Genomic DNA, 24424 nt, shown 5'->3' on the forward strand with positions numbered 1-24424 from the left:
GGAGGGATAAAGGCAGGAAACCAAAGAAAACACACTCCTCCACACTCAGGGCTCTTTCACAGTCAAGTCTATCTCCTCTCTCGCTTTTCATGTTTATTTAATTTTTATTTTCAAAGTTGTATATCCACATAGTTGAAGGAGTCAGATACAAGGGCTATTACAAGAAAAAGTAAACTCCTTCCCCCTGCAATTTCCTTCCCCTCAGAGGCAATTACTTTCACCTCCGTTCGATGTTTCTTTTGGCATTTACCTCCATCTCTAAACAACATGCTTGTTTTGCTACTTCTTGATTTTTGTTTTAAGCATTGTCTATGGGCTTCCTGCCATGTAAGGTGAAGCCTGAGCGCCCTTTCGCCCCCCTGCCCCGACATGGGAAGCTCTCCCAAGGGAATTCTATCAATCGGGGTTAGATCAACATCCAGGATTTACTGCAAATGTTATCCATAGCTGCGTCATGTGGTCTATTATGCTTACCTTTCTCTTCTTGCACAACTGTTTTCCCTGAATAGCTATCATTTTTAAAATTTGCTTATTCTCTGATTTATCACTAATTCTGCTCTATACTCTCCTCCAAAAATCTGGGTATCCTCTCAACTCATTCAAAACAAAACAGATGTTATCTCTTCCATCTCCTTGAAAAATCTCTCTCCAGGAGCCTTCTGACTAGGGTCTAATTCTAGTCACCTCCTGAGAAGGGTACTTGGAAGAGAAACTTGAGACCTTGTACATATCAAAATGTCCTTATTCTATCTTCGTTATTGATAGTTGGGCTGTTGTGAGAGTCTAGATATCCCCTAAAACCTATTCTGCCACAGTGCTAGAACAATAGCTAGCCACCTAGGTAAGGACTGGATTTCCCAGAACCCCGGAGCTGGTAAGACCACATGACTGGGTTTTCTTCAAAGGAATGTAAGTAGAAATTATATGTGCCACTCCCTAGCCAGACCTCCGAGACAGGTGTGCCTCCTCTATATTTACTCTTCTGCCTTCCTGCCAGCTGCAGCCCACGGAGGGCAGCAACCCAGTTTTGACGTTGCACACAGCAATGTCCCAGAGCAAAGCAGCGTTTCTCAAAGTTTACTGTGCATACAGATCACCTGGAAGGGAAAAGCAGTGTTTCTCAAAGTATACTGTGTATACAGATCCCCTGGGATCTTCAAACACAGATACTGATGCAGTGGGTCTGTGGTGGGGCCTGAGATCCTGCATTTCTAAAAAGCATCTAGGTAATGCCAATGCTGTGGCCTGAAGACCATACTTTTGAGCATAAGAGCCTAAAGGTTGGCAGAGCTGCACTGCTTGCTAGCCTTGGTCTCGGTCTGATTTGTGGAGCACACTGAACTACCCACACCAACCTGTTTTCTGAGAAAAAGTTAAGTTCTATTTGGTTGAGCCACTGCATTTTTAGCCTTCACCCTACTACAGCTGGAGTACAGAACTCCACATTGGAAATCACTTTCCCCAAAAACGTTGAAGGCGCTGCTCCACTGGTGTGGAGTGTTAGTATTCAGAGGATCAAGGCCATTCTGATTGCTGGTCTATTTTCTCTCTGGAAGCTTCTGCAAGACCCTTTTCTGTGGGACTAGTGTTCTGATATTTCACGAGGTGCCTTGATGCTGGGCACTTAATGGGTCCTTTTCATCTAGAAACACAAGTCCTTTCTTCCCTTTGTTCTCAGAGAATTTAAGCCCCCTGGACTGATTCTCTAATTTTCTCACATCATCTTTCCTATATGCCATCTTCTTTCTTTTGTTTTACTTGCTGGGAGAGTGCTTCAATTTCTCTTTCAACCCTTTTGCTCAATTTTTCATTCTTTCCCTCATGGTTTTATTTTTCAAGTGTGTTTTCTTGGATTCAATCCTTTATTATAGTATCTCTGACCTAAGCGCGTCAATATTTTTTTTTCCTTAAGTTTTACTCTATGTCATCGAAGGTGGGGTTTTTTTGGTTTGTTTGGGGTTTTTTTTCTGTTTATTTTGGTCTCTGCCTTCCATGTTAGAAAGTTTCTGCAAACATCTAGAAATCTTTTGTCTGCTCATTTTAAGGGTGACATGCTAAGAAGTTGACTAGAAGATCTGTGGACACAGTTGGGACTTATCAACTGTGGGTTTCACTATGGGGTGATCCGGCTAACTGCTTTGCTGGAGAACCCCTGATGTTAATACTCTTAGATCTTTCCTCTGAATAGTCAAATTCCCCAGATGAGAGTCTTCCAGTCTCTGACCTGGAAGGTAAAAGCCTGGTTGCCAGAGTTCTAGAAACCACCATTCTTAAGTAAATAAACTTTCACTCAATCTGTTTTAAATACAGTCATGCCCAGGTGCCCTCCATGCCAAAGACTCTCTGGTTTCCATCTCCAACCAAGAAACCTCCAGCAATCTGATGAGTTGGGGGTGAGTAGCTGCCAGGAGATATGAGGATATAAAGGAGGAGATGGGGGGGTCTAACTACTTCAAATAATCCTCCTAATTTTAGTACTACCTACAGCCCAGCTGTACTGTGATGCCACTGATTTAAGGGTAAATCAACTTGCTTCTAAGCCAATCAACTATATTTCAATAAAAAATTAAATTAAATTTTAAAAGAGTTGCTTCTAAGGTTTCTTCACTGCTGGCTTAATTACTTCACTGCTAAATCAGTTACTACACACCCTTCTGTCTTGCAGTTTCTATCTAAAGTTTTGCTATTAACTCCTCTCTCTCCTTGACTCCTTTCTAAAATCCCCTTATTGCTATCTTCCTAGGATTTAGTAAAGGAGTGAAGTTAAACGCTAGATCTCTCAAGTTTAGCTGAAAGTCTCCACTCGTTTGCTAACTCTGTGCAAACTGGCTTCATTCTCAATCTTCCATAAACTGTCAATATTGATCTTTCCTAAAAGGTACAGCTGGTCAGAATACACTTCTTGAAAATCCTTCAAAGGCTCCCAAATGCTTTCAAAATAAAGTCCAAATTCCTTAGCTTGCAAGCCATTTCCTGATCTGGTTCCCCACTCCAGTCTCCCCAGTCACACCTATCCACCACCACACTGCGTTCACTCCAGTCAAACTGAACCCCTTGCTGGACTTCCAATGTGTAAGCCCCCTCACACCACCATGCGCTTGCCTGTGCCTTCCCCTTTTCCACTCCAAGCTCTCATCCACCTGGTTAAGCCTTCAGATTCAGTTCAAGCAGGATTTCCTCCCAGAATCCTTTCTCTGTGTTCCCAGAGACACACCCTGGGCGTAGCCCTAACGAAACATTTATCCCACTATCACGTGAGAGTCCACCTCACCTTTGTATCCCCAGAGCCAACCACATTAACAGGCGATCAGAGAGGGAAAAGGCTGATAGGAGCCAGCTTCTCAGAATATACTGACAGTCCGTGTTTCAGGGCTCCCATTCAGAGGGAATCGCTAGGGCGAATAAGGTCACACTCACCAAGTCCGGCTTTCCCCAGGCTCCGATAGGTGGCGGAGTGGGATAGGCAAACACAGGGTCCATGGCTGTCCAGTCTGTAATACCCCAGCGCTCCCACCATCATCACCTAGCACCCAGCAGACGCTCACTAAATTCTTGTAGAAGAAATTAAACACAGACCACAAGACAGTGTCGTAAAGGTGGACAGGTTTGAAGGGCGTGAATATTTCGATATTGCCTCTTACCACAGGTGGTCACGCGGTGGTGGCGCAGACCTGGGCATGCGCAGGAGACCCTGGGAGTTGTAGTTCACCAGGTGAACCGAGAAGGCGAGACGGTGCTGAGCATCCCGGGAACTGTAGTGTTAGCTAAGGGGCGCGCTCTGCGCGGGCGCAAACCGACAGCCATTTCCGGGCACTTTTCCGCAGCATTTCGCAAAAGGAGAGAATCCCGGAGTAACGATGGCTACCTACAGCTTGGCGAACGAGCGATTACGCGCCCTGGAAGACATCGAACGGGAAATTGGAGCCATTCTTCAGAATGCAGGTTCGGGATACGACGACCAGAGGAGGAACGGCAGCGAGAGCGTGAGCTAGACCGACCGTGCGCACATGCGCCGACCGGTGACTGGGAGTGGGGTTGGGAGGGATCCTAAGTGGGTGCAGGGGTGGGTGGGGCTGGCTCTGGGGCGCGGCTATACTGGCAGTCTCCGGAGAGCCCCGCCCACTCTCCACCCCGGCAGGTACAGTGATCTTGGAACTTTCCAAGGAAAAAACCAATGAGCGGCTCCTAGACCGACAGGCAGCCGCTTTCACCGCGTCGGTGCAGCACGTGGAGGCGGAGCTGTCGGCTCAGATCCGCTATCTCACTCAGGTGTGTGTGTGTGTGTGTGTGTGTGTCTGTCTGTCTGTCTGTCTTGGACCGTGCAACACGCCCAGCTCACTGCCTTAGCCTTAGCCTTCAGGAGTCCCGGGCAGAGCTTTGGTTTCGGGAGCTAAGCAAGACCAGCCCTACCCAGCAGGCCAGTTGACCCTGGCAGGACCCCTCCCTTCCAGGGTAGGTTTCCTTTGTCACTGAGTTGCATCACATGAGCCACTGGATGGGGAAGTCCTGGGAGAGGGTGTGTAAACAATACGAAAGCCACAGGATATGCTCTTAGAAACTTGACCAGACCTCAAGGGTATGGAGCCCCAGATGGCTACCTCCTGAGAAAAGGAACAGGATTGGAAGGGTTCTGAGGTCATTATAACAGCAACTACCATTTACTAAACTTTTACAGTGTGCCACTCTGCATTATCTAATCCTATAACAACTCCAGAAAGTAGTTAGTTACTGTCATCCCCATTTTACAGATGAGGTTAACAGAAATTCAGTGATATGCCCTAGGTAATCCAGCTAACCAAGTGGCATAGCAAATTCAGACTCAGGGAAGAAATGAGACAAGAGACCTGATGCCTGGTTGGGGAGATGGGAAAGGGGAAGGGTGCTTCTTTGATCAATCTAAATGTCCTGTAGGTGGCCACAGGGCAGCCCCATGAGGGCTCCAGCTACTCTTCGAGGAAGGACTGTCAGATGGCCCTGAAGCGAGTGGACTATGCTCGTCTCAAGCTCAGTGAGGTGGCTCGAACCTGTGAGCAGATGCTGGAAAACTAGGCCAAGCGGGTGAAAAGCTTGGAAGGAGAGCTCCACCTGCACCCCAGGACAGAACCTGGAGAGCATGGGCTGCCCCGTACATGTGCTGCTGGTCAGAAGCCATGAGGACGAAGAAACAAAAGGTGGGAATGGAGAACCTTAAAGACCAAGCCCATGCCTGGCTGTGCCCTGGCTCCTCTTGCCATGCACTTCACTGAGCGCTGACAAACTCAGGACAGGAGACAGAGACTCAAGACACCCAATCCACTTCCTCAGGTCCCTGCCCCAGGTAGACTTGGACCAATGGAGACACATTTTTGTTCACTGGAAAAGATAAAATGAGAACTAAGGGTTTTGATAATAAAAACAGTAATACTAAAAATAAGGAGCTCAGACTCTCATTGGGCCATATATGGGTGATGTAAGGGGTTGAGGAAGTAAAACCAGGCTGTATGGCAGCTGGTGCGGAGGGAGGGTGGGAAAGTGGAAGAGGGCTGAAGTTGGGGAGGAACACTGCTGTGGTGTGAAGAGACAAGGACAAGGACAAGACACAAGGGACTTGGGACAAGGAGGTTGGCAGGGATTGGGGGATGCGCTGAGGGGGAAGGTGTCAGGTGGCCATCAGCAGAGAAGCTGAAGCCAGGAATCATGGTAAGGGGGCAAGGGCATGAGACCAATGTCTGCAGAAAGAAGAGTCAATAATTATAAAAATAAGTTTTAGTAGTTAAAAAATCCACATACAGAATTTGTACAAGATATCTAGTATGAGGTAATTTTACATTACAGCATAGAAAAAAAAAACGGAGGGAACGTCTAAGAGAGGGCAGTGGCTGGTTAGTTGTGTATTAAACATCGACAAATATGTGGAGAGTGCCTGCCACGTGCCAGGGATTGCCCTAGTATATTAACTGCATTTGATACTGAATAAATCGTAATCTGCCCTCACAAGCTTCCATTCTTTAAGCATTGGCGTCTGCTGCCACACGCACATAATGAAGGTGCAAATCTGGAAAAGATAAAGAAATTGAGAGATGAGCTCTGAGATCAAGGGAAGTTGGGCGGGGGGAGTGGGGGGCAAGGGGTGATAGCTTGAACTGGGGAATCAGATTCCAAAACATTGACTATAGATCAGGTACACAGTAGGTGCTCAATAAAGATGTGTGAACTGAACGAATAGCTCCCACCTTCCTCCATCGCTTCATCTCCCACTCGTCTGCTCTAGCTGCCATCTTGATGTTGCTCAAGCACTGTCTGGCTTTGAAGGCCATGCACTGGTCCCTGGGCCTATGGTGGCTTCCCTCCCTCCCCATTCTGTAGTCTGGCTGACTCTCCCCTCATTGCCTGTTGTCTGTGGTGCAGGCAGCCTCCACATTTGCCGGCCTGAGAGCTACTGTGGGCAGGATCCCTACCAAGGAGCCTCTGGATCCCTGGAGGAGGGGTTCAGAGGCCCAGTTTACCTGGAGAACACTGCAGTGACTGCTTCTTCCTCTTCTCGCACAGCATGTAGAGCAGGGCTCCAGTGAGGAGGAAAACGATGCCCAAGAGGGACAGCACTGGCACCATGGCTGATGTCCCAGCTGCAGGACCCACATTCTCTCCCAGCTGCCTCTGGTTCCCCCTGGCCCCAGGCCTTGCCCCCAGACGGTGGCCCAAAGTGTAAGTGGTAGTCTCATTGGTGTGGATGAGCTTTTGGTCCAACAAAGTTGCTCCTTCTGGAGGGATGGGCTGCTGGGTAGGCTGCAGGGTGGATGGCAGGTACTTCTGTGAGGGGGTGCCCGTGGCTGAAGGTGTCTTTTCTGTGGGCTCAGGAACCTGGGTGCTGTGGGGAGGTACATGTCCCTGGCGGGCCACACTCCTGGCGTGAGCACGTCCACATTCTGAAGAAGCAAGTAGTGAGGAATCAGGGCTATGAGGGGATAAGCTGAAGAACTAGATAGAGGGAAGGGTAGTGGGTCAAGGAGAACATCAAGGGAACAGCTAAATGCCAGGAAAGAAAGGCAGGGGCAGAGGGGAAACATGGGGAGATGGAAGTGAGCAAACCACAACATGGAACCACTGGGGCGAGCATGCATTCTGAACTGGGAAGTCAGGAGACCTGGGTTGGAACCCGGGCTCTGCTACAAAGTAGCTGTGACCTTGCCCCTTGTCTCTTAACCTCTCTGGGATTCATTTCTTTCAGCTGTAAAGCAAGGATAATTTTAGTACTAAAGGCCAGAGTAGCCAGGAAGAGTAAATGAATAAGGTAGGTCTACGTAGCCAAAGGGCAGTATGGGTACCACCAATGCTACAGAAGACAACTTTAGCTGGGATCTGGAAGAACACTTTGTGTCTTAATGGTTGTGTATTTATTTTAGGAGAGAAATACAACCAGCATATCAAATTTGTGACTTCACAGATGTTCCTGCTTAGGACTTGTTGCCATTAAGTTTTTCAGAGGTGGCTGTGTACATTTAAGATTTATTCGTTTCATTGTTTGTAAATTTTACCTCAAAAGAAAAAAAAAGGTACAATAAAATATAAAACCCGCCTTAATAATATATATGATGAAATGTCTGGGGATAAAGTATAGTCAACCCTGCAACTTACTTGGAAGTGCACCAAAAAATATTAGGCAGGTTGATGAGGAATAGAGGGATGGATAGACAGATGGGCGTGCAATAAAGCAAATATAGTTAAAATGCTGTAGACGCGATATTGTAAAATATAAAATATATATGCTTTATTATGTACACACATAAAATATAAAAATCAAATATTATAGAATCCAGGTGGTGGGATGTTCACTGTACAAATCTTTCAACTTTTATATATGTCTTTAAATTTCCATAATAAATTACTGGAAAATAAAAACAGTGCCTTGATTTCAAGGAAAACATTAAGTAAATGCACAGGTGATAGGATGAATTGGCAAAAATCCTGGAAGTGACGGTGAGTGATTTCTGGTAAACAGGGACTTAAGTGAAAGTACACAGAATAGGAATGTGAGGTGTCAAAGGGGAAAGGGCTGAGGCAAAGAAAAGTGTGAGGTGGAGGCGGCCGAGCCCTGGAGACAGAGCCTGGGGAGGAGGGGGAACGCGCTCACCTTCACGATCAAAGCAGCGCATCAGTTCCTGGACCCACCGGTCACTGCTGCCTCCACACACACTTCTTGAGGGTAGCTGGAACCTGTAAGGAAGGACGTGGTCTCAGCTGTGTCTCCAATCTCCGCCCCCCTTCTCTCCCCCCACTTTCCCAGCTCTTTCCTCGTTCCAAAGAAGTGAGGTCACTGCCAAGATTCAGCAGTTTCTGCTGGGACTGGGAAATTCCAGGCGGAACAGGGAAACTAAGGTGTGGAGAATTAGGGCACACATAACCTAATGTTATGGGGACTATAGAAGGGACTAGGGGTCCTCCCAGAAGGAGTTCAAGTTTGACCAGAGAGGGTCCTGGAGGCACCCGGAGGCTCTGCGCTCCCAGGGGTGGGTGAGATTACCTGACGTAGGAAGAGCAACGTTGATAGACTTTCAGGTATTTTCGGAGATGTCCCATGATGTGATCGTTAGGAGGGGAGTGGGAAGAAACTCTTATATCACAGGGACAACTGCCAGCGATGCTACCTTCATTGCCATCTCCTGAGCGGGACCGAGGTGGTCAGCACAGTTTCCCAGGTTCAGGGGCTCACGCAGCGGTAAACTTAGCCTCCAACCCACAGCCCCACTGCAGCCTCTCCCCTAGACCCGGGGATCTGAGCCCCTCCCACCCCCAGGGCTCAACTCACACATCACACTCCCCAAACACGTCCATAATCACACCTGGGCCCTGGTGTTCCCCAGCCCGTCCCCAACCCCAGGCAGCTGGCCCTCCCCCTGCCCCGGCTGCCTTGGGGACCCTGGCTCCCCACTTATTCAACTCAACCCCGCGGCCCTCGTGCCCCCCATCCCCTTCCCCGGATTCGGGGATCTGGGAACCAGCCGGGCCCCTGACGAACCTGGAGGAGTGTGGCACAATAGAAAGAGTAGGAGCAAGAGGATCCGGAGTTCCCAGCTCAGCATCATCTCGGGCCCGCCTCGCCCTGTCTGACTCCCAGACGTGCTCCAGCCGGTTTCTCAATGGCTTTCGCTTCCTTCTCCCGCCACGCCTGAGATTCTGCGGGAGACGGCGGCCGTCGGCACCAAGGCCGGGCCGAGGCGAGGCGCGAGGTGGCGGCGCCTCCCTGTGGGCGCCCTCACCGTCTCGAACCAGTAAGTGCGGTCAGTACCGTTGTAGCCGCGTGATCGCCAGCCTGGGGCGGCGGGGAAACTCCGGGAGGCGGAGCGCCTCTGCCCGCGCTCCCGCACCCAGCCCAGTGCCCCGTCGAGGAGGCAGCCAGGAATGTTTGGAGAAGGCGAAAGAAAGCGGAAGAAAGTCCAGGCTGCAAGGCCAGGCGTGGCGGGCGGGCACTGCCCGCTAGGCTGATCCGGTTCGGCCCGGGGATGTCAGCCCCGCCCGCCCGCCCTCCGCAGGTCAGTTGGCTGGACCTCCTCCTTCGAGAGGCTTTCACTTTTCGGGCTCGGGTCCGGCGCACTGGGATCCAGTCACATGGCTGGAGTGACCGCGGCAGACGAGTCCGCGCGCCCAGCAGCACACTGACTGCCCTGAGCGCCTCTGCGCCGCGCACGACACAGGGGGCGTGGCAACCCGAGGAGCCCGCGGAGGGCTCGGGCAGCCTGACGTCACGCCCCACCCCGAGGTATTTACCTTCGAAAAGTGGTGGCGGCTGCAGGTACCGGAGTAGCGAACCGGACGGCAGGGGCTAGGTGTACCGGGGCTCACCGCCAAACCTATCCAAGCCGAAGATGCCCTAGCTGCTGTCCCCCTCCTCCCACACCCCACAGACGGATCCAAAACTCTTCCCTCCTCACCAAACCCTTGCCCATAGGATTAGCCCTCTCCCACTTCTATCCTCAACTTAAACCCTACCTTTGAGGGTTTGAGCCTCAAATTTTGAGCCCCAAATACCATCTCCCTCCCGACTACTCATCCTTAACCCTATCACCCACTTTCAAGTCTGGACCCCATTCTCACCCTGAATTCCCATCCTCCGCCCTGAAAACTCCTTCCTCACTCCTAACACTCATCCATAGATTCCACCCTAAGTGACCCTCAAACCCACAATCTCCCCCATTTTATGACCCAGCCCCAAACTCTCCCGAGTACCTCTCTCTCACCCTACATCCCTCCCTCTGCTCAGTCTGGGCCCAGGCCTTGTTTCCCTGAAGACATGGAGTTTGTGTCTGGATACCGGGATGAGTTCCTTGATTTCGTTGCCCTCCTCTTTGGCTGGTTCCGCAAGTTCGTGGCGGAGCGCGGGGCCGTGAGAACCAGCCCGGAGGGTTGCTGGTGGCAGCTGGAGGCTCAGATCAGAAGGCTGCCCCAGGACCGCGCCCTTTGGGTGCTCCACGTCTTGCCCAACCGTAGTGTGGGCATCAGCCTGGGGCAAGGGGCAGAGCCAGGCCCTGCACCAGGCCTGGGGGCTGCCCGGCTCCTGGGAGACGAGCCCCCACTCCACCTGCGGGACCTAAGCCCCTATGTCAGCTTTGTCAGCCTGGAGGAAGGGGGAGAGGAGGAGGGCGCAGGCACCGAGAAAGTAGGAACAGAGGCGGATGGGAAGACAGCCCCTACCAGCAGGGAGTCCCCACAGGAAGCAAACCCCCCAGGGGAGGCAGACGGGGCCCAGCAGGAGGCAGCAGGTGGCGAGGTCGGCTGCCAAGAGGACAGAGCGGAGGACAAACCAGGGCCTGAGAGAAGAAAGGGACAGAGAAGTGGTAAGAACCCAGGGCTGGCCCTGCCCTGCCCCCGCCCAGGCATACTCCCCTTCAGAGCCCTCCTCTGCCCCTCAGAATCCAGTTAGGAGTCACAAATGGGTGGCCCTCAGGCCAATCTGGCCTAAAAAGGTGTCTTCATTGATCCACAATGTTCTTTGTTTTTTAAAATTTGAGCCAACATTTAAACATTAAAAGAAAAAACTTCCAGAAGTCTGGAGTTACCCCTTCTCAAGAAAAATGTAAAGTTCCCACAGCAGGCCCACATTTCCACCCCGCAGCAAATGCTGGTTCTGTGTAGCCGCAGTCCCCTTCCGATGAGGCGTGCCCTCTCTCCCTAGTCCCTTTCGCTCAGTCTCCTAGTCCCCGTGGGCATTTGATTTGGTATCCCTGACCCTGACAGTCTTTGCCCCCGACTCTTCCCTTTTTCCCCAGAGGCGGCCCCCCTGCACCTTTCCTGCCTCCTACTGGTGACGGATGAATACGGCACCATCTTGGGCATTGACCTGCTGACGGATGGAGGGCAGGGGAGTGCAGGCAGGGGCTCAGGGACACAGAACCTGGCTCCTCGGGCCTATGCTCTCCTCTGCCACAGCATGGCCTGTCCCATGGGCTCTGGAGACCCCCGAAAGCCCCGAAAGCTTACTGTGGGAGACGCCCAGCTGCATCGGTACAGAAACCTGGTAGAGGGTGGGGAAGCCTGGGGCCCTGGGCTCCTGAGCCCCCCAGCCTGATGCCGTCTCCACCCCCATTCAGGGAGCTGGAGAATCTGGTCCCAAGGCTGAAAGTGAAGCTAACCAAGACCCCGATGCGGACATGGGGTCCCCGGCCCGGCTTCACCTTTGCCTCCCTTCGGGCTCGGAACTGCCATGTTTGTCACAGGCATAGCTTTGAAGTGAAGCTAACCCCCTGGTGAGCAGCCTGCAGAGATGGAGGGAGCGGAAGGAAGACCCCAACAGTCAGGCAAACAGAGAGGAAGCAGGCTGGCGGGGGGGCCCTGCAGACAGACAGAATGAGGGACAGGGAAACAAGAAGATGACACACACACAAAAAAGCTGTTATAGGCACAGAGAGTACAAACAGACTGAGTGCGTACGGGCAGTCGCAGGACAGATGGACAGCAGACAGGGGACCTACAGACACTAACACTGAGTGCCCACCCCTCCCCGTGACCCCAGCCCCCAGTGTGGCGCTGTCTTGTACTGCGGAGAGGCTTGTCTCCAGGCTGACTGGAAGCGATGCCCAGATGATGTGAGCCATCGATTTTGGTGCCCAAGGCTTGCAGCCTTTATGGAGCGGGCCGGAGAACTGGCAACTCTGCCTTTTACCTACACCGCAGGTACCCTAAGAAGGTCAGGATGGGTGGGGGAAAGTGGGACCCGGTCTTTGGAACTGGGGCCCCAGGTGCCTGGGAACAGGGTCCTGGGCTTGAAGGCTAAGTGCCTGGGGCTGGAATATAGATCCCTGGAATAACAGCTGGGTGCTGGGTATTTGGGGCTGGGGGCTAGACCCCTGGGGCTGGACACAGCATCTCTGGAGCTGAGAACTGAGCGCCCTGGTCCCTGAGAGAACTTATGGGATTCGGGAGTAGGGATTCAAATACTTGCTTCTCAGCTTCACCACTAACTGGTGACCTGAAACAAATCGCTTTACTTCTTAGAGCTATTTCCTCAACTGTGAAATGGGCAGACTAACAAATGTTAAAACGCATGGAATTGTTATATGGGTTCTGTGGGCTATGCTGTAGACACTCAGAAATGTTAATAGTTCTCTGCTTGACTAGAACCAGACTCAGACTCAGTGTCCTGGGGAGAGACTGAGGAGAGCCAAAGTCTGGAATCCTGGCCACCAGGCCCTCAACCCCTCCCCTCATCCTTCTCCAGAGGTGACCAGTGAAACCTTTAACAAGGAGGCCTTCCTGGCCTCACGAGGCCTCACTCGTGGCTACTGGACCCAGCTCAGCATGCTGATTCCAGGCCCTGGCACCCTCGGGCACCCAAGGGGCAGCACACCATCCCTCAGCGTTCTTCTCAATGGTGCGTGGGGCCTCTCTCCAGGCATAAGTCCCTCAGACTAGAGGGAAGGACGGGAGAGCAAAAAGTTGTCCGGGTCCTAGATAACCCCTCCACATACACACCAAACCTCACCACCACCACCAGGGCATTTCATGCCTCTCCTCAACCCTCAGAAAAGTCACCCCTGCCCAGCCCATCCAGAAGCCCCATCCCTAGGCAGCTCCCCATTCCTCCTGCTGCAGCTCCAGGCCCTCTCTCAGGGAACACAGCTCCTCTGGAAGAAGGAAGAGGCCAGGTGGGGACCTCCCTGACACCAGGCTCCTCTTCTTTCATCCTCTCAGGAGATCCCTACCAGCTTCTTCAGGGGGATGGGCCTGCTCTGATGCCTCCTGTGCCCCCAGATCCACCCAGGGGCCTCTTTGGTGAGCTGGAGGGGCCCTGAGGGAGCTAGGGGTAGGGACGGGGACTGGAGGGCCAGCAGACTCGGTGGCTGAGAAAGGGGGCTATTGGACAGGAGAGGTGGGGGTCCAGGCCTGGGGCAAGGTCCCCAGTAACCCACTCTCCCCAGGCTCGTGGCAGGATTACTACACGTGGCGGGGCCTCAGCTTGGACTCCGCCATGGCTGTGCTTCTCACCTACCCGCTGACTGTGTACTATGTCATCACCCATCTGGTGCCCCAGTCCTGTAAGGAGGGCGGAGGCAGGGGGAGGAGTGCGTGGAGCAGGAGGGCCGGGGGGGCGGGGGTAGGGGACAGGAGGGAGGGGAGGAGGAGATGTATTCTTAAATGACTAGCTTATCACCCAGTCCCTGAGCTCAACATCCAGAACAAACAGTCACTGAAAATCCACGTGATGGAGGCTGGGAAGGAGTTTGACCTCATCATGGTGTTTTGGGTAAGTCCCTCCAGGCCTGAGGGTTGAGCATTTGGGTGTGGAGGTGGATGCAGGGTGGGACCCAGATCTGTCCTCTTTGCCCTTCAGGAGCTCTTGGTCTTGCTCCCCCACGTGGCCCTGGAGCTGCAGTTTGTGGGTGACAGCCTGCCCCCTGAGAGTGACCAGCAGAATTTTACCCTGCAGAGGGTGAGGGCTGAGGGGGGTGCCCTGCTCTTTAGCCCTAACCCTCCTGCTGTCCTCCCAGCTGGGCTCTGCCCTTCCGATCCCTGCCTCCTCTCCCCTGTCTTACCTGATGCATCTCCCAGTACCAAAACTTCCACCGGCTTCTCCACCCCACTCCAAACTCCCCAGGATGACCTCGAAGTATCTGTCCGTCCTGGTTCCGGGGTATCAGCACGGCTAAGCTCTGGGACTAAGGAGAAGGGGGGCCGCAGGGACCTGCAGATCAAGGTGTCTGCACGGCCCTACCACCTGCTCCAGGGGCCCAAGCCTGACTTGGTTATCGGTAAGCTCTTGGGGTAGGAGCATGGGGGAGGTGGGAGGAGGCCCTGGGAGCCAGCTTCTCCTTGCTCTCCTTTCCTCCGCAGGATTTAACTCTGGCTTTGGTCTAAAGGACACTTGGCTGAGCTCGCTGCCCCGGTTACAGGTGCGGGATGGGACAAAAGGGACCTTCTCTCACCTCCTGCCCGGTCCCTCCTCCTTTTCTGAAAGTCTCTTCTTCCCCATCATCTGCTCTACAGACCTGGGGCGCGCCAGCGGGTTCTTTTGCCCCCCTCTGTGCCTGCCTCGTGCCTCTCCCCATCCCGGTCCGCCTGGGTCCTCGGGAGGTACGTGGGGTTGGGAGCCTTTCTGAGAGTGTCTGAGGCCCCGCCCCCACCCCAGTCCCTCCGAGTGCCGGCCTTCTTCACCGAGAGCAGCGAGTACGGCTGTGTGATGGACGACCAGACCATGGCGGTGGCCACGGGAGGGGGCACCAGCCCTCCACAGCCCAACCCTTTCCGCTCCCCCTTTCGCCTCAGAGCGGCGGACAACTGTATGCCCTGGTAAGGCCTTCTTGCTCTCTGGCCACGCATCCTGAAAGGTCCACCGCTACCCTCGTCTCTGCGGTCCTGGGGCCGTCCTGGCCCAGCCCTACACCCTGCTTTCGCCGCGCGCACTCCCACCACCCCCGCTGGAGGGTCTCGACAACGCCCACACACCCCTCTTTACATCCAGCTCACAAAAATCTCTCCAACGCCTCGTTTCCCAGCCCCGCCCCCCCCCCCAACCCGTCAGCAAAAAAAAGCCAGGTTACGCTCGGGCTGGCAGAGCCCTAAGTTTAGCCCCACCCCCTGAAACTCGGAGCCCACAAACTCCGCCCCTTGGGAAAATCCCGGCCTCTTGGCACCGCCCCTGACGGCGCCACGCCCCCCTCAGGTACTGCAACGCCTTCATCTTCCACCTGGTCTACAAGCCTCCGCAAGGGAGCTGGGCCCGCCAGGTGCCAGGGCCCGCGCCTCCCGCCCCAACTCCTACCGCTCCTCCCGCCCCCGCCCGTAGGCGCCGAGGAGAAAAGAAACCTGGGCGGAGGGCCCGCCGGCGGAGGTGAGGGCGGAGAGGTAGAAGTCCACCCCCTCCCCTAACACGCCTCAGAAAGGAACACGAAACCGGCGAGGCCGAGGGGGGAGGCCAGTTGGCGGAACACGAAAGGTAATTAAACTTACTTGTTTGAAACCACTGAGTCAAACGCTCATAACTGGGTCCTTAAATGGAAAGAGGATTAAAGGATTTACGGATGACATTTTCTTCCATCTTTCTTCAGTTCCTCGAAAGCTGTCCCCTCTGGGATTCTGCCCTCCTGGGTAATCCCAAACTTCTTCTACTGTGTGTGTTGACAAGGCATTTTCCGGCCCCAGTAACAGGCAGGGACCGGATCCGAGTCAAGCAAGACCAAGAAACAAAGTGGCTTCTCTCTGGGGGGGAGAGGGGACGGGGGCGGGGGCAGGGGAGGCATGCAACCTCCTAGGGGCACTCACAACCTTGGTTTAGAGTCAGTGAAAGACCCCAGCCACCCAACTGTCCAAGTTAGGAACTTCATGGCCATCCCTGACTCCACCTTCTCTCATCCTTCACGGCCCATAAAGAACCAGCTCCAGCTGAGTCAGGCTGCTGGTCACTCAACATCCAGCAGTTTATGTCCAGTCCCACTGCAAATGCCACCATATCTCGTGTTCCTTCCAAAACAGACATTCGAAACATTACTCCCTGCTTAAATCCCCTCAATGAACTTTCCTCCACTTTTAAAATCCCCGTGAGTGTGGGCCGGGCTTGATGACTCTTATCACAACGTATAGAAAGGGAAAAATAGTGGAGAAACCTGGCAGACACCACCTGCACCAAGTGACTAGGTTTACAAGAAATAAGAAGTCATGTTGACATCATGCTCCCTGACATGATGCAATAAGGCCACATCCCCTCTGTAGTATTATTCCCCCAAATCCATAACTTTAGACTAATCATGAGAACACACCAGACAAAACCAATCTGTGGGACAGTCTACAAAACCCCTGACTGCTATTCTTCAAAAGCATCAAAGTCACGAAAAGCAAAGAAAGACCAAGAAATGGTGACAGATTGGAAGAGACTTAAGGAGACATGACAACTAAATACGATGCAGTATCCTGGTTTGGACCCTGGAACAGAAAAAAAAAATTAATGGAAAAACTGGAGAAATTCAAATAAAGTTTTCAGTTTAGCTAATGGTATTGTATCAATGCTAATTTCTTAGTTTTGATAAACACGCTGTGGTTATAGAAGAAGTAATAAGGAAGATGTGTGAGGAGTATTTGGGAACACTCTACTGTCTTTGCACCCCACCTATAAATCTAAAATTATTTCAAAAAAAAAGTTTAAAATTTCAGACTCTTTAGTATGGCTTGTAAGTTGCTTCTCTTTCTGTCATCCTCTTTTATTATAACTATCTTATTATCAAAGTTTCCAAATATACACAAAAGCCCAGAAGATTCAGCATAATGAATCTCTATGTGCCCATCACCCAGCTTCAACAATTATCAACATTTTTCAAATTTTATTATTACTCCCTGTGATAATGTGATAATATAAGAAATATATATATTTGGTCTGCGTGCCCCATCTCTGGCACAAGAGCTTCTATAATCTGAGTGACAGAGGTGAGAGGAGCATCTTTTGTTATTCATAATAAGCCGCTTTCAACCATACCTGAGTTTAATAAGGTAACTCTAGGTGGGCCCTTATTTAACTTCAGGATGGAAGTTAGATACTAGAGGAACCAACCGCATGATTAGAGAGGGCTGAAACGTTCAGCCCCACCCCTTACTCTCCAAGGGAGAGGAGCGAGGCTGGAGATTAAGTTAATCACCAAGCAACCTGCATAAAAATCCCTAAATGATGGGCTTCAGAGAGCTTCTGGGTTAATGAACACACTGAGGTACTGAGGCTGGCACACCTGGAGAGAACATGGAAGCTCCAGGCTACCCCCTCTTCCCTCACCACACCTTGTCCTATACCTCTTTTCCATTTTGCAGTTCCTTTACAACAAACCAGTAATAATTAGTAAACTGTTTTCCTGAGTTCTGTGAGCCATTTTAGCAAATTATTGAACCTGAGAAGGAGATCACAGGAAGCCTCAGTTTATAGTCAGTTGGTCAGAGGGCCCAGGGCTTGCAATTAGCATCTGAAGTGGGGGCAGTCTTTTAGGACTGAGCCCTTAACCTGTGGCAGTCTGTGCTCACTCTGGGCCGGGCTTAATGACTCTTATCACAAAGTATAGAAAGGGAAAAATTCCGTGTCTGGAGTGATTGAATTGGGACTTCCCTGGTGGCGCAGTGGTAAAGAATCTGCCTGCCAACACAGGGCACACAGGTTCAATCCCTGGTCTGGGAAGATCCCACATGCCGTCGAGCAACTAAGCCTGTGCACCACAACTACTGAGCCTGCGCTCTAGAGTCCACGTGCTGCAACAACTGAGCCTGTGTGCTGCAACTATTGAAGCCCACGTGCCTAGAGCCCGTGGTACGTAAAAAGAGAAGCCACTGCAATGAGAAGCCCATGCACTGCAACGAAGAGTAGCCCCTGCTCACCACAACTAGAGAAAGCCTGTGTGCAGCAACGAAGACCCAACGCAGCCAAAATAAATAAATAAATACATACATACCCTATTTAAAAAATAAAAAAGAATTGATTGAATTGTAGGACACCCAGTTGGTGTCAGGATAGTTGGCGAATTGGCTGGTGTGAGAGAACAAACAAAAACAAAACACCTATTTGGTGTCAAAAGTGCTATTAGTAAAAACAGCTAATAGTTGGTGTCAGAAGTGAGATTAGCTAGACTGGCCCTAGCTCACAGAAATATGTGGTTTGAGAGGAGAAAGGATAAAAAGATGGGAGATGCAGAACCTTTGATTCCTGGGTGGCCATGTGGTCACCCATGGCATGGAGCAGCAGCTGTGCTGCACTCAGTTACTAAAGGTAAAAGTAACAAATGGAATTTAAAATTGGATTCAACTCCCAGGAAGTTGTTTCACTAGATGCATAAGGAAATGCAAACCAGTAAGAAAAAAAGTGAAATATACAATCCCTTGGTAATTATTTGTAATAGCTAAAATGAAATTTTAAAAGAGTTCTGGTTTGGACTTTGATGCTAGACCAAACTTGGGTTTGAGTCAGTCTGAGTTTTGGCCACCAGCCTCAAAGCTATCCAGTAAATAATTAGGCTGGGACAACAGAAAGTACCTCTAAGGCCTCTGCTCACCAAGAAGGTAGTCAGCATGGGGGGAAGGCAAAAACCAAGGATCTACTGAAACCAGGAATATAGTTGTGAAGGAGTTGCTTCATTTTGTAGATTGGTATCATCAGCTTCCTGAAGGACCTTTACTAAAATGGTTTGTGAGAGTGACTAATTTAGGGGCAGTATCTTTGTTTATAAGTGCTCAGGATAGAACAGCATGTTTGGGTTGATACAGGACCCACAGTTCACTATTAAACAATCATAGATGGCTGTACGCCAACCAGACACACAGGAGGTTATTCCTGAGGAATAATCCTAAAGCTATCCAGGACCCACCAAAAGTCACCTCATTAACATAAACTCAGGTACAGTCAAAGGGGCCTGTTATGTATAACAAAAGACACTCCTCTCACCTCCTATCACTCAGGAAATTCCAAGGGTTTTCCACACTTTTGAGCCAAGAATCTGGGATGAAGACCAAAATATGTATTTCTTACATCACAATATCACACACCCCCAGCTGTTTCCCAGAGTGTTTTAAGGCACACCCCAGACATCAGTTAGCTCACTTATATGCATCTATAACTAATGAAGGCTTTTAAAAAATGTAACCACCATGCCATTATCATACCCAATAAAATTAACAATTATTCTTTAATATCTTATCATAATACCCAGTTCATATTCAAGTTTCTTTTCTTTTTTTTTTTTTTTTGTGGTACGCGGGCCTCTCACTGTTGTGGCCTCTCCCGTTGCGGAGCACAGGCTCCGGACACGCAGGCTCAGCGGCCATGGCTCACGGGCCCAGCCGCTCCGCGGCATGTGGGATCTTCCCGGACCGGGGCACAAACCCGTGTCCCCTGCATCGGCAGGCGGACTCTCAACCACTGCGCCACCAGGAAAGCCCTCGTATTTCTTGAATTATCTCAGAAATGGCTTTTACAGTTGGTTTGTTACAATCAAGAAATGAATAAGATCTACACACGGCTTTCGGTTGTTATCTCTCTTAAGTTTTTTTGTTGTTTTTCTGTAACAGACCTCCTTCCCTTTTTTGTTTTCAGTCCACTGATTCAATGAGAAACTAAATCACTTGTGCTGTAGAATGTTCCTCATTCTGGATCTGGCTGATTATTTCTTCTGGGTGTTTTTTTAATCTATATTCTTTAGTTCTATAATCTGGCAGTTAGATCTACATGACAAACAAGGCCCTTTTAATGTGGCCGCCGCCAACCTCCACAGGCTGATCTCATCCTGCTTCCTGCCCCCTCCCTACCCTCGAGCCAGGGGCTCTAAATGAAGACACCACACTCTCTCAGTGTGGAACTTCCCTGTTTTCTTGCACAATTAATTCCTTCTCAGCCTAAAGCTCACTTCCTTAGGAAGGGAGGCCTTCCTTGACCCCAGATGAGGGTAGACACCCCCTGATAATACCTTGTAAATCCCCTACAGCCATAAAAGGGCAGCCTAGGTCCCTGGTGGATTGAGGGGAAAGAGAACTTTTCCCCACTCCCTTGGCCAGAAAAATAACCTCTCCCTAAGTTCCTGCCATCTCCTACATGAAAGCATATTGTTATCTCTGAGCGGCGGGATTACTAAGGATGTGTTTATTCATTTTGTTTTGCTGTCCTGCTCATTTTTCTTCCGTGAACACACAGTACTTCTGTAATCAAAACGTTTAATTTACAAATTTGCCCACCTTAATAATTCACTTACTAAATACTGATTGAATGCACACACGGCTTTGTGTTAGAGATGCAGTGGGGGGAAAAAAAACAAGAGAACGGTCCCTGCTTCCATGAAATTTACAAGGATCCCTTACCCCCATCACTCTCTATCACATTACTCTTTTATTTTCTTTGAGCACGTATCACAGTTATTTTACTATGTCATTCATTTATTTATGTTTATTACCCCTCCTCCTCTAATACACACTAAAAAGTGAATTCCATGAAAGGGGAGACCTTGTCTGTCTGATTATAACTATGCCCCAGCACAGTGCCTGGGACGTAATAGCCACTCGGCATTTACTAAAGGATTTTTTTTTTTTTTCCGGCTGCGCAGCTTGAGGGATCTTAGTTCCCTGAGCAGAGATTGAACCCCGGCCCACGGCAATGAAAGCACCGAGTCCTAACCACTGGACAGCCAGGGAATTCCCTAAAGGACTTTTAGAAACCTATTCCTGCTATACTGGAGGGAAAATGGACTGTGAGAGGGCAAGACTTGAGACGGATCAGCTAGGAGTTTTTGGTAGCAATACAGGCAAGAGCTGATGGTGCCTTGATGCTGGAGAGAAACAGGTTAAATCCTAGGGCTAATGAGGAGGTAGAAATAACAGATGGTGAGCAATTCTATTGGAACAAAGGGAGGGCAGAGAAGGAGCTGAACGTTCCCAGCCAGGACAACCAGATGGAAGGAAGTGCCGTGTGCTCACAGTGGGGACACAGGAAGAGAAGGGATGGAGTTAGAGCGGTTGGAAGGGGTGGGAGAGAAAGGTAATGAACTCAGGGTGGGACTTGTTAAGTTTGAAATGCTCATGGGACCTCGCGGTAGAGATTCTGGTAGGCAATTGACATGTGAGATGGAACTCACACAACTAGGAGAGTGGATGAGGACCCTAGAAAGAAGAAGGGGCCTTCAAAACGGAATCCTGGTGGAGGTAAGGATGGTCAGAGGAAGAGGAGGCAACTAGGGGAGGGAGAAGTGCTGAGAGCACTGGAAAACCAGGAGGGTTCAGAAACAAAGAAACGGTGCTCAGCTGTGCCAGACACTGCTTAGGCCAGGTCAGATCAAGGGGAAGAAATGTCCCCTGTACTTCACAACAAAGACAAGAGAGTATTCAACAGAGTGGTGGTGACAGCCTTGAGAGGGCGGAGAGTGACAGGGAGGCGAATTGGAGGCAACAATTGGGCAACTTAGAGAATACAGAAGACCCTAAAAAGAAAATTCAAATGGCCCTCAATCCCAACACCCAGAGATAACCACCTTCGGCATTTTGGTGTGTTTACAGTCTCTTTTATCAAAATGTACATATTTTTACAAACTTTAATCATACTGTACATCATGCTAACTAGCTTGCTCTTTTAATAAAACAATATGTTATGAACAGCTTTTGGGGACTTCCCTGGTGGCGCAGTGGTTAAGAATCCGCCTGCCAGTGCAGGGGGCACGGGTTCGAGCCCGGGTCCAGGAAGATCCCACATGCCGCGGAGCAACTAAGCCCATGCGCCACAACTACTGAGCCTGCGCTCTGGAGCCCACGAGCCACAACTACTGAAGCCCGCGTGCCTAGAGCCCATGCTCTGCAACAAGAGAAGCCACCGCAATGAGAAGCCTGCGCGCCGCAACAAAGAGTAGCCCCCGCTCGCTGCAACTAGAGAAAGGCTGCGAGCAGCAACGAAGACACAACGCAGCCAAAAATAATAAATAAATAAATGTATAATATGTTATGAACAGCTTTTTATGTCATTAGATAGTCTCTTTGTCTCATCTGTCTATACAGATGGCTGTATATTAGTTTACTTTATGAATGTGACATGGCCTAGTGGGACATTTAGGCAGTTCCTAATTTTTCTCTATTATAAAGGAAAGAGGAAGTAGAAAGTGTCCCAGCTGGGAACCAAAGCAGGACCCAAGACTGTCTGGGCCTCCCTGGTGGGCGGGGAGTTGATATGCCTGAGACACTTCGCATGGAGTTTCCGGCCAAGGAAGGAGGTAGGCAGTTTGCAGGGACCGAGGTAGAAGCGTAGGATGAAGAAGACAACATGGGTCTGTGTGGGGTGCTAGTCTCAGCCCAGCCTCGTGGACACAGATCTGAGGCCTAGAAGACAGGAACCACAGACAGAAGCCAAAGAGCCGCTGTAAAGCCGAGGGGCATGAAGAGAACAGCACAGCACCTAGAGCCCAGGAAGCAAAGTCATAACGCTTTCGCTGTCAACACGCCAGGAGTCCACACTGGCCAACATACCCGTCGTCACCTTGACTTATCCCCACATGACTCTGTTCATCCCCTCTTGGGTTCAATCTCCTACCTCCTCCCTTTCCTGCTCCAGATCCTCTCATTGGACCCTCTGGGATTTAAGGTCAACAAGATGCCCCAAATCATCCACCTCTTCTCTTGGTTTTCCCTTTGCCTTCTTGCTCTCAGAAACTTGGTGCTCCTCCAAAGCCACTACCCCCTTGCAACCCCCTTTGAAGAAATATTTTTTTCTCCCACATTCCACAAATTCTGAGATGAGGCAGTTGTCTTTCTTACCGTATGTTTTTGCTTCCAAAAAATTTCTCCTCCCTCCAAAACCCCAGCCTCTTTGAAGCACATGCCAGGAGACTGGACCAGCCATTACCCTTCCTGTGGCAATCATCTTGTGACATCTATCGGCTTCATCAAGGGCTTGAGCATTTGGCTTATGTTTACTTCTCCATCTTTAATCATGTCTTCATTTGTGTAACTAAGACATCCACTGAGATAATCCATCCAACAGCCCAACCTCTCAGCTCCTTGCCCTCTTCTCTTCCACCCCTCCTCAGCCACACGCTCCTCCAATGGCCAAACCCTAGAGCCCTGTCATTACCAGTAACTGCACCTCTTCCAACCTTCTGATTCCCAGCACCCCACTACTATCCATCCTTCTAGTCCCCTCTCTGATATCCTCAGTTCAACAATCCTTCAACCTTTCAGATTCTTTAGTCCACATTTTCACTGTCCATCACCCTCTTCACATCTTCACAACCCACTTCACCCAGTTTAGGTCCATGATTATAATGATTCCTTCGCACACACTCTTAATGCTCTTGTCCCGCCATTTTCCTTGCAAAACTGCAAGAAGGATCAAACCAAACTCCACCAACAGTGAGACTTTCCCTGAGCAACTGAGCATGGCTGGGGATAAACAAGTGGGCTGACAGATCTCACTTTGAATGTGTAACAAGTCACAAGTGGGCTCTTAGCACACCCAACCATCCTATGATTTCTCTACTCCATACTCTCTTCTGCTCTCTGAAATTCCCCTTCTTGCCTCAAATGGCAACACTGCACGGCCCTATCCTCAGAACTTCCTCATCTTTCCACCAGTGCTTCTTATGATATCTATTCCCTGCAATTTCCGTTTTTCTGGTCATTCATGTTAAATGCATTCCTCAAATGTCTGGTCATCCTTTCTTCTCCATTCACATCCCAACCACTCCGATGAAGAGTACCCTTGCTGAGATAATGCCAAGCCCAATGGTCAGTATTCACTCTCTTAGCAGCACTTTAACAGAGTTGTTAAATGAACTCACTCTTCGAAGCACTGTGTTGGCCTCCGGGACCAGCACACTCTCCTGCTTTTCCTCCCCCTTTGCTAGGGTATCCTTGTGCTGGTTCCTCCTCCTCCTGCCTCTCTGTCTGTCCTCTACTCTCCTTTCTCCCTTGCCCTCCGCACCTGTCTTCCCCGTGCTTCCTCGTGTTTATTTTGTTTTTAATATTTATTTATAAAATGTATATATATATATTTATTTATTTGGCTGCACCCGGTCTTAGTTGCGGCACGCGGGATCTTTCATTGCGGCATACAAACTCGTAGTTGCGGCATGTGGGATCTAGTTCCCTGACCAGGGATTGAACCTGGGCCCCCTGCATTGGGAACATGGAGTCTTAGCCACTGGACCACCAGGGAAGTCCCTTTTTTTTTTTTTTTTAAGTATTTATTTTTGGCCACGCCATGCAGCACGCGGGATTTTAGTTCCCCGACCAGGGATCGAACCCATGCCCCTGCAGTGGAAGTGCAGAGCCTTAAACACTGGACCACCAGGGAAGTGCCTGCTGTGCCCATTCTTTGCAGGCCAAGCCCGTTTTCCCAGGGCCTTTGCCCTTACTGTTGCCTTCGCTGGAACACTCCCACTCCCTTCCTGAAGGTCACTGCCTCAGAGAGACCTTCCCTGACCTCGCTAACTAAAATAGCCTGTCAGTCTACTTCCTTATCTTG

General features: G+C 50.5%; 3 protein-coding genes across 5 annotated transcripts; 2 read left to right on the top strand and 1 right to left on the bottom strand.

Annotated features, from left to right (window-relative positions):
- The first annotated feature begins 3363 nt into the window (after positions 1-3363).
- On the top strand, positions 3364-5377 carry MED11 (mediator complex subunit 11). Its single transcript, XM_079903752.1, has 3 exons — positions 3364-3942; positions 4139-4269; positions 4912-5377. The coding sequence occupies exons 1-3, from the start codon at positions 3858-3860 to the stop codon at positions 5047-5049; spliced, it is 354 nt and encodes a 117-aa protein (XP_079759878.1). The 5' UTR covers positions 3364-3857; the 3' UTR covers positions 5050-5377.
- Positions 5378-5736: 359 nt separating this feature from the next.
- Positions 5737-9406, bottom strand: CXCL16 (C-X-C motif chemokine ligand 16). Its single transcript, XM_079905482.1, has 5 exons — positions 8996-9406; positions 8501-8639; positions 8111-8193; positions 6486-6905; positions 5737-6034 (listed from the first exon to the last, which is right to left on the bottom strand). The coding sequence occupies exons 1-5, from the start codon at positions 9060-9062 to the stop codon at positions 5988-5990; spliced, it is 756 nt and encodes a 251-aa protein (XP_079761608.1). The 5' UTR covers positions 9063-9406; the 3' UTR covers positions 5737-5987.
- Positions 9407-10249: 843 nt separating this feature from the next.
- ZMYND15 (zinc finger MYND-type containing 15) lies at positions 10250-15484 on the top strand (the record flags this gene model as incomplete). 3 transcript variants are annotated; one of them, XM_079905572.1, is made up of 13 exons in its annotated part: positions 10250-10811; positions 11244-11478; positions 11565-11720; positions 11987-12147; positions 12692-12844; positions 13165-13245; positions 13392-13508; positions 13629-13717; positions 13805-13903; positions 14069-14222; positions 14305-14363; positions 14600-14760; positions 15134-15484. In XM_079905572.1, 13 exons carry the CDS (start codon positions 10268-10270, stop codon positions 15303-15305), a joined length of 2181 nt encoding a protein of 726 aa, XP_079761698.1. In that variant the 3' UTR covers positions 15306-15484. The 3 variants fall into 3 exon arrangements, with proteins under 3 accessions (XP_079761698.1, XP_079761696.1, XP_079761697.1); XM_079905570.1 differs by having other exon boundaries at positions 10268-10811; positions 14260-14363; XM_079905571.1 differs by lacking the exon at positions 13392-13508 and having other exon boundaries at positions 10268-10811.
- Between the last annotated feature and the right edge of the window lie 8940 nt (positions 15485-24424).

Source organism: Stenella coeruleoalba (genome assembly GCF_951394435.1).
Source record: "Stenella coeruleoalba genome assembly, chromosome: 19".
Classification (NCBI taxonomy): Eukaryota; Metazoa; Chordata; class Mammalia; order Artiodactyla; family Delphinidae; genus Stenella; species Stenella coeruleoalba.

Bases quoted from the DNA above. Each gene is read 5' to 3' on its own strand.
- MED11 (XM_079903752.1), top strand. From the start codon at position 3,858: ATGGCTACCTACAGCTTGGCGAACGAGCGATTACGCGCCCTGGAAGAC. The intron at 3,943-4,138 runs GTTCGGGATACG...CCACCCCGGCAG, and splicing joins AGCCATTCTTCAGAATGCAG to GTACAGTGATCTTGGAACTT. The intron at 4,270-4,911 runs GTGTGTGTGTGT...AATGTCCTGTAG, and splicing joins AGATCCGCTATCTCACTCAG to GTGGCCACAGGGCAGCCCCA.
- CXCL16 (XM_079905482.1), bottom strand. From the start codon at position 9,062: ATGATGCTGAGCTGGGAACTCCGGATCCTCTTGCTCCTACTCTTTCTA. The intron at 8,640-8,995 runs GTTCGTCAGGGG...GGTCCCGCTCAG, and splicing joins ATTGTGCCACACTCCTCCAG to GAGATGGCAATGAAGGTAGC. The intron at 8,194-8,500 runs GTAATCTCACCC...CCTTCCTTACAG, and splicing joins CGTTGCTCTTCCTACGTCAG to GTTCCAGCTACCCTCAAGAA.